Genomic DNA, 9,533 nt, shown 5'->3' on the forward strand with positions numbered 1-9,533 from the left:
CTCGTGGGTCATTCGTGGGTCATTCGTGGGTCACTCGCGCGTCCGTCTCCCGACTATATAACGAGGCCCGGTCTGTTGCCTGCCATTTGCTGCAGAGATTTTCCAGTGGATACATCGAAGTTCTGCCCGAATTTTTGACATTTGTCACTTCATTTAATCAAAGTTAGTATCCAGGATGCCTCTGAAGAAGAAAACCAACAAGAGAAAGGTGGTAAGCCTAGCCGTTGGCCCTTGGTGATGCGAGGGGCGACACTCAGCAACAGCTCGTGAAACATGCCAGACTCCATCCGCATGACCCCCCGAAGTCACCGGCAGATTCCCGCTCCAACTCTTGCATCAAAGTACTATACTGCCCAAACATCAGGCGCCGCTCGATCCACGGCCGAACCCACCAACGTCGGGGGTTTCGCCGGTTCCTGCGCTGCTCCCGGGCCCGGATCAACGCCAACAGCACTATATTATGCTTGTGCTGGAGTTCCTCCAGACGCCCCCTCAGCAGGGCCACGCGTATAGTCGCTTATATAGTGAAACAAGTAACGTATTCTTGCTTGGGCAAGCGATGAAAATATTGGCTCAAAAACCCACGTGCGCTCTGAGAAACCCGTCTGTCTTACGTGTGAATTCCCCATCACGGTGATTACAAGACGGCAGATTCGTGACGCCTACACTCACAGATTACGGGGTGACTATTCGGTGCGATTTTCTTATTGCGATAGTTCGTATTTCAATAGTTGAAAGACCATTGCCGATAGAATTGCAGTAATTGAAATGCCATTGCGATACTATTCAGAACTAAATTGTGTAGTATATTGCGTTACAACATCATCTGTATATTCGCGTGCACGTATGTGTATAGGTACGTTTTCGTTCAATTTTACACTAGACTGGCCCCCTGTCGTTCCACTCATATAGTCCTGCATAGCGAGTGAGCTACTTGAGTAGGAAGACTGAGGATAACTGGGAATTATTCTCATTATTTACGTCAATGACGGTGTGTGTTGACAGACAGTGAAGTGTCTGTAATGAGGTTTAGTTAGATTTACGAGCAAAAAACACACATTTAGTGGTAAATACAGCAACATGAATTTTTAATGTTGGCAACGATTGAAAACTATCGATCTTTCAGCGAACTATCGACAATAGTTAACGATGTTTTACTTTGGCACCGAGCAAACACGATCGCAATAAATTGATAGTTCGATGCAACGTTACACTCCTACCGCGGCCTCCAACCTGAGTTTATCCTTCAGTATACCAGAGGTACGCGCTAACACATACAAAACACTATGGCAATAAATTGATAGTTCGATGCATCCCAGAGCTTCACTGAGCATATCCTGCAGTATGCGGTATGTATACGTACGCGCTAGACACATGGTGTCACGTACACTACACATCTCTACGGTACACTATATATATGGTATATGTGTAGATGATGACACTACACATCGCGGCGTTCGTTACAGGTAACTACCGAGGCAAACAAAGCGCAGCAGGCCGGCGTCAAGTCCGTCATAAAGCCGCTGCCGAACATGCACAAGTTAAAGCTCGTCGACAGAAGCACCAGCTACAACATAGAGAAGGACGTCGGGGCGGACGGGCGGGCCGACGCGCGTCCGTTCGCGACGCCAGCAGTCGTCATCCGACAGATGTGCGGACGAGGGTCGCGTCGATGTATCTGGATCATTCTCGGAGCGACCACGATCTTGCTAGCAGGGCTGTGCCTAGGCATAATTCTTTTTGCCACACGTAAGTGAAAATGCAACGGGGGCGGGGGCGGTTAACGTGTTTCACAGATTAAACACGTTTCACATATTAAACACGTTTAACAGATTAAAATAACTGTGCGCTCTCTAGTTAAAGGTTTCCTATATCCGCGAAGTTGAAGAGCCGCATCAAGAGAGCAAATGCATCGTTGAACGATGACAGCGGTGTATTTTACGGAAAAGCTGGTCAGCAACTTTTTTTCTCCCGTGTAGTGTGACCGTTGGCGTATTGTAGGACGAGATCATGCTAATCTGTTTAAATCTTAGCTCAGTAATTAACACTCTTGAACGCGTTCGACGTCCTATAATGTAGATATATATATATATATATATATATATATATATAGATAGATAGATAGATGGATAGATAGATAGATAGATAGATAGATAGATAAATAGATAAATAGATAGATAGATAGATAGATAGATAGATAGATAGATCGATCGATAGATAGATAAATAGATAGATAGATAGATAGATAGATATATAGATAGATAAATAGATAGATAAATAGTTAGATAGATAGATAGATAGATAGATAGATAGATAGATAGATAGATAGATAGATAGATAGATAGATAGATAGATAGATAGATAGATAGATAGATAGATAGATAGATAGATCGATAGATATAGATAGATAGAGATATAGATAGATAGCTAGATAGCTAGCTAGATAGATAGATAGAAAGACAGACAGACAGATAGATAGATAGATATACGGTGACTGTAGACTACCTATAGAAATTCTACTATTACCCACCGCGCAAAAACTGAACTGCTGCCACGTCTCACATTATTATGAACACGAAGGCCCATGGGAGTGTATACGGCCAATTGCATTCAACATGTGTAGAACGCGTATGAACATAGCAGGTGTTTCCTTATTGTGAAACACATTACATTATTGTGAAATTACATACATTCGCGAATATTCGGGGTTTTCATTCCGATTTCTGCCAACTAATCATAGATTTTGTCGACCTCCGAATCCCTGGCTTTCCCGCGGAGTGCCAAGTGACGAAAGTGTGTTTCAGCATCTTAATTATTGGAGCCCGCGGCCAAGTTGCTAATTCACACTGCAACTGCTGTGCGGGTCTGTTAAGGTTACAAAAGTGTAAACGTCTGAGGATCCTATCTCTCATTGATTCGCGATTTTACGAGACGTTGCCTATAAAACATCTACGAGTTTAGGATCACATTCGTCGTTCCTGGTGAGGGAAGAAGGGCTGAAAGGTTATAAGTGTAAACATAGCAAAATGCGACACGTGTGAGGCATACTGGTGAGTATTGTCAGAGTAGGAAATTCATTAGATCAGACTATAAATAGTCATTCCAAAGCCATGTGTGTGAAGAAGAGGCATGGACCGTCGCCACGGGACGCCGATCCACTGAATTATCCTCTGTGGATTCCAGTAGCTTATCACTTGACGCGCCATTGAGCTATTAAAGTTAGCGATGAACTTTACTTCAAATGTCGATTGAAATCATCTCCTCTATTGCTATATAGATTAATAATAAAAAATGAACAATATATGAAACATATAAATCATATGAAAAATATAATAATAATAATTAAATATGATTAAATATTGGATCGTTTTAGTTCTCCATCCGTACGACGAGCCGGACTCGCGCGTGACAGTGGCGACCACCACCGACCAGTCTTACGTATGGGACGTGAAGAAGCTACACGATAGTAAAGGTAGTGTATATAGAACCTGACGTATTGCACCCATAATGATGACGTCCCATTTTGTTAACGTCCCAGTAATCTTGTTTCCTAGCGATTCATTGGTAATGATAGGCCTAATCCAGCTATGAAATTACGCACAAAGTGAATGAAAGGAACAGAGATGCGAGGATTAGAGAGATATTGCAGTGTCAGATCAATTCATTATCGTGAGAAATGATTTAGCCTGATAGAAAACGGAGATCCTATTATCGTTGTGGGAAATAAATAAAACTATTCAGCTTGTTTTGCTTAGGCTCGAGGCTACAGGGGCTGGCTCGATACTGTACTACAAGGTGCAATGCATCTGATGATGTTAGCGGTGATGAATGCTTAACTGAAACAGATAAATTTTAGAATTCGAATTGAACATAGGCAGTTCAAAGCCTTCTATGGCCATAATAATATCATATTGTTTAACTGGGGTTAGCTAATATGATCGAAGAACCTCCACTCTTGCCTACAGATGGCATATTACAATATAAAGTGACCATAACGTCTATGAAGGGGAACGGACAGGGTCCGTTCCCAGTTTTCCTGGTAAAAAAACCGTGCCATTTCCCAATTTCCGTTCAAAATCAATTTCGCAATTTCGGCGTTCCAGCGTCCCGTGTTGACTTGGATTTTCGAATCAAGAAAAATCACTCTGGCATTTCCGGTTCCCAAATGATTAAAATGGTTCAATACCGCGTCCAGAAAATAACGGGTACACCCGTCGTTAATCAGTTGTATATACGTTAAAAACAGCGCATGCCCTGGGTGTTCATTTCAGGGAATAATTTTTCCCTTGGCACATGGGCGGAGAATCTATGAGCATCACGACATAAATTTTGCTTGTGAAAAACTGCGCTATAGTGTAGTAATCAAAGTCTATGACATCGCGCGCAAAAAATGCACAGGACAAGACCAACATTGGTCAAAGACAGCCATACAAACATTATATGGATCCCTCACGGATATTCAAACGCTCCTACGTGCGGGACAAACGTCACTGAACACGTGTGCGACTCGCGATGTGACTCTATCTGTAGCCTTCTAATTCACACCTGCCGCCCCCCGAAAGCCATCACCCTACTATTAGAGCGGAGTAGGGCCTACTATTAGCACATAGTTTCGTGTGACGTGTGTTTGGCTCATACGACGTCTATTGCGCCTAATATTCCTTCGACATTCCACGATTGCCTTCCGAAACATGCCTATCGATCATATGAGTAGGTTCAGCTCATCTATGTCTCTCCCTTTCGTCCCTTTCGCACCTACTATAGAGTTAATCAACGCATGTTCTATATCAAAGTCGCAACCTTTCCATTCCTCGAGCTGTCTACGATATAACAATATATATATAACAATATATATACGAGAGAGAGAGAGCAGGATGAGAGAGAGTGAGAGAGAGAGAGAGAGAGAGAGTGAGAGAGACGAGAGAGAGAGAGAGAAGAGAGATAGAGGAATAGAGAAGAGAGAGAAGAGAGAGGAGAGAGAAGAGAGAGAGAGAGAAGAGAGAGCACGAGAGAAGAGGAGAGAGAGAGAGAGAGAGAGAGAGAGAGAGAGAGAGAGAGAGAGAGGAGAGAGAGAGAAGAGAGAGAGAGAGAGAGAGAGAAAGAGAGAAGAGAGGAGAAGAGAGAGAGAAGAGAGAGAGCGAGCGAGAGAGAGAGAAGAGAGAGAGAGAGAGAGAGAGAAGAGAGAGAGGAGAGAGAGGAGAGAGAGAGAGAGAGAGAAACACTACGGACATATAATAATATATAATATAAATGTAGAAAAATAGAATAATATGACAATTTTTTTAAATATTTGAATATTAGAATTTTTTCTATATGTATATATATATATATATATATATATAAAACTATATATATATCAATCAACACTGCGCTCAAAAAACAACATATATTCTTTACCCAGACGCACGAGCTCTCATCAATCTGCTCATGCTATACGACACCGATGGCGTGCGCATGTACGTAAAATGCTTGCAGTATAGCCAACTGCCCAATAGATATAAGAAATACAACAACGGTTGTGTGCCAAATGATTAGGCGCATGGCGGTGTAAGAAGGTAGAATGTCATTGCACCAAAATGCGTGCATGGTTGCGAAATGAACCAGGGATAGCACCGTTGTAGACAGGCGGTCTTGAATTTCACTACGTCGCCAATGGCGTGAACCGAACAAAATGACATTTAACCGTAGGATGCGATTGTCAGTGCTCGCTTTAAGTGTCATAATGTTTTGTATTACAAATGAGTAAGCCACCGCTCAAACAGGGCTTCCAGTAGAACTATAATCGTAACAAACTCGCGTGTTGCAAATGTTTGTTCAGTGACATCCAGCCTTGACTGTTATCTGCGAATGAATCAATTACAGAACCGTATTCGGCGCTGCCGAACACGCTATAGACAGTGTCGGCAAATTGAGCTGTTGCGACAATAATACGCGATTTCGCCGAAAGAGTTGGTCCCCCAACGAGTTTCACGTCTACGTTAGTACTGACTCCAGAGTAACAGGCGCGATATTATTACTTTTATATATGCTCTACAGCATTATTGCTTCAAACGTAACAAAAACACAACGTTTTGATAAAAAATACCTCAAGGTAAGTGACAATATGGCAAAATATTATTGCTTAGTGTTTTTCTTGAAAAATATACAAAGTTGAATTCGCATATGCTTTTAATTCGTACAACAATGAGTGCTAAATACACATCCCCTAACAAAAACAGGTCGCTGTGAAAACTTCGTTCAGCCGCTCTGCCTGCACACTAGTCCTGACAACGGGACGTTCGTACCAGAAAGTGCTGAAGCCAACCATCAGTTGACGGCCATACCTCTCTACCTCGCCATGAGCTACCGCACGATCAGCGGCATGAGTTGCTACCCAGGGATTCTGCATTTCCTCTGCGCAATGCACGTTCCGAGATGCGGCCATAATGGAAATCTTTTGCCTCCCTGTCGTAGTTTTTGTAAAGGTAATTTGCAACACTTGACCCCGCGTCCCGTGCTCCGTGTATAATGCATGGTAACATATCGCCGTGTTCGTAGTTAATAGTTTGAATAGCGCACAAAAGTTTGACGGTCAAAGAAAGGTAAATCATTTGCGTTGTTATTCGTATACTCGTGTTGTTACCAACTCAAACTGCGTCTGCTGGCATATATATATATATATTATATATAATATATATGAATATATATATGTGGCATATATAATATAATCTGAAATCTGCATGCGTCCCTATCACACAGCTGCATACAGAGGCTGCGATTTCTTCTTTGTGATGATGGATCTAAGATGGCCGGGTGACATAGACTGCGATGCCCTGCCAGATTCGACGGATCCGAGGATCTGTTGGGCATATGACGATCTCAAAGATCCATCTACAGGTACAGATCAGCCCAGAATACACACACGCACGCGCACGCATGCACGCACGCACGCACGCACGCACGCACGCACGCACACAAACACACACACACACACAAACACAAACACACACACACACACACACACACACATTCACACACAAACACACACACACACACGCGCGCGCGCGCGCACGGACGTACACACACACATTTGGTGTTGGAAATCTCCCGTTTTTACAGAATGTATGAGCGGCTTTCTCTGCGACGACCATAAATGTCTGCAGAGGAGTTGGCGATGCGACGGCATACAGGACTGTGTGGATGGAACCGACGAACTAAATTGCAGTAAGTTGACGCGTTGACATTCACAATACTAAAATATTAAAAACATAAACATTTACGATAAAAGAGGAGTGAACGAGATATAGGCTAATCAAAGAATAAGAGGGCGAAACAGAGTAAGAGAGGTAAGACATATTAGAGAAAACAAGAAAGAGAGAGAAGGAGGGGAAAGAGGGAGCGCGAGCAAGCGATACAGAAAAAAAGGGAGCTACTGTGTTATGAGTATCAGTATCACAATCTGGCCCCTTCGACGCTAGTTGATAACGAGTTGAATACTAGCTCTTGATACTATATCAACGCTGGACTATCTGATATATATCGGATGAGAAGCATACCAAGCCATGCCGCCATTCGATTCAGTATTATACGTACATTCTTTATGCGTATATAATTAGACAATCTACGCGTGTTTCTGACAGGTACCGAACGGCTTTCTAACAGTTTAAACATGCGTGTTTATTTTATTTTACCAGCATCAACACGAATCGTGTAAGCCACCCGACTTTGTTGATCAGGCAGTGAAACAGCTTCTCTCCATTGCAGGTTCTTCCTGTACAGATAACCAGTGGCGTTGTAGATCTCAGCAATGCGTAGAAAAATCGCAGGTATGCGATGGCGCTCCTTCTTGTGCAGACGACAGCGATGAAACTAATTGCAGTAGGTACAATTTTGAGGCCAGAAAAATAACGCTAAGACAGTGTCCGGTATTTACCTTAACGTACACTGTACGTGTGATCTCGAAATTAGCCAGTTGGCGTTATAATCTCAAACCTATTATGTCTAGTTAATCATGAGATCGTGCATTAATTTTAGTAAGTGTGAAAGACAGCTGTAGCTATAGCGGGATATTATTGTTAGAAATTATGCACGTAGGCCCTACAATGTATTATTTTAAGTCGGATACACGATTATCTGTATTATATGTTTATTCGTAGGGGGCTCTATACATAGCAAAGTATTTAGTAACTAATGAATGAACGCACGATAAAGCACATAATTATGTGAATTAGTAGGTTCGAAAAACCAGAGTAGAGAAAATGAAAGAAATAGCTATCTATCTATCTATCTATCTATCTATCTATCTATCTATCTATCTATCTATCTATCTATCTATCTATCTATCTATCTATCTATCTATCTATCTATCTATCTATCTATCATTTTTTATTTGGTCATAGTACGCGTTCCCTTAGGTGATACTTACTTATTACACTCCGCTGATAGTGGCAATTAGGTTAAGTAATATATAGAAGATGTTCCGAAAGAGAGCTGTATAATAGTCAATTCGCTAAATAGATGAAGTTAAATTTGATCGCATGTATTAGCAAGGTAAGAACTATTTCGTTTTTACTTTAATGAAATTAGCTACTCCCGCCCACATGTCTTGTAGTGACTGTTTGAAATAAGTAGCTGAGGAAATCTATTAACAAAAACTAAAAAGAAGCTCTCTTAGAAAAATTCCGACACATGCGCTTCACAGAAACACTAGATGTTTCCCTAAATAGAGAGATGTTTCTCGTCGTATCTTGTCGTACTGGCTCTTTTTCCCCCGTGGACAATTTCCCAACTAATAACCCCGTGAAACCTTAAGAACCTTTGTGGTGATCAATTTGTTCAGGATGAAATCGCGATCATATAATTTGTCTCTCCCAGTAAACGACAAGGACGATTTACTGAAACGCTTTGATAATTTAAAATGCACCATGTTACTTCAGATCAGGCCGCGTTGCTGCTGATTAATTGGGCTGTTATTATATAACGTATTATTACTGTTTTACCGCAAATAATACGGGCTATCGATTTCAGAGCGCCGGCCTCTGAAGTATTCGTGCAGGCATTCGTGCCACTATTTAAAACCGTCAGTTGTGTAATTACAGTAATTTTTAATTGCGATTCTCGAATTTTCCTTCATGGTATACCCATCTATTTGAAGAGGAAATTTTATACTTTTATCGAATTTTCATGCTTTAATATTGTAGACATTCCGACGCTTACTACGGCGTGGTTTAAACGAGCTCATTAAATTTCCTTCGCATGCATGGCGTATGTATGAGTGTGTGTGTGTGTGTGTGTAATTTTCTCGCAGTAAAAATAGACAAGATAGGAGACGATGGCGAAGGAGTGCTAAAGGTGTACAGTGGCACGACATCGCAGTGGCGTGAAGTGTGCGCCGACGGTTGGATGGATACGCACAACATCGTTACCTGCCGACAGCTAGGTTACAGGTGATCACTTCTCATCGTCTCTCTCTCTCTCTCTGTGTGTGTGTGTGTGTGTGTGTGTGTGTGTGTGTGTGTGTGTGTGTGTGTGTGTGTGTGTGTGTCGTCGTTCGT

General features: G+C 42.0%; 1 protein-coding gene across 1 annotated transcript in view; it reads left to right on the forward strand.

The window, feature by feature from the left end:
* The first annotated feature begins 175 nt into the window (after nucleotides 1-175).
* LOC106806207 (atrial natriuretic peptide-converting enzyme-like) overlaps nucleotides 176-9,533 on the forward strand; it is a 20,331-nt gene continuing 10,973 nt past the window's right edge. The window contains exons 1-8 of the mRNA XM_014808084.1: nucleotides 176-211; nucleotides 1,467-1,749; nucleotides 3,374-3,472; nucleotides 6,219-6,464; nucleotides 6,739-6,876; nucleotides 7,099-7,203; nucleotides 7,744-7,857; nucleotides 9,287-9,425. Coding sequence (XP_014663570.1) covers nucleotides 176-211; nucleotides 1,467-1,749; nucleotides 3,374-3,472; nucleotides 6,219-6,464; nucleotides 6,739-6,876; nucleotides 7,099-7,203; nucleotides 7,744-7,857; nucleotides 9,287-9,425 — 1,160 coding nt within the window. The remainder of the gene's footprint in view (nucleotides 212-1,466; nucleotides 1,750-3,373; nucleotides 3,473-6,218; nucleotides 6,465-6,738; nucleotides 6,877-7,098; nucleotides 7,204-7,743; nucleotides 7,858-9,286; nucleotides 9,426-9,533) is intronic.

This window comes from Priapulus caudatus, unplaced genomic scaffold, assembly GCF_000485595.1.
Source record: "Priapulus caudatus unplaced genomic scaffold, Priapulus_caudatus-5.0.1 Scaffold8, whole genome shotgun sequence".
Taxonomy (NCBI): domain Eukaryota; kingdom Metazoa; phylum Priapulida; class Priapulimorpha; order Priapulimorphida; family Priapulidae; genus Priapulus; species Priapulus caudatus.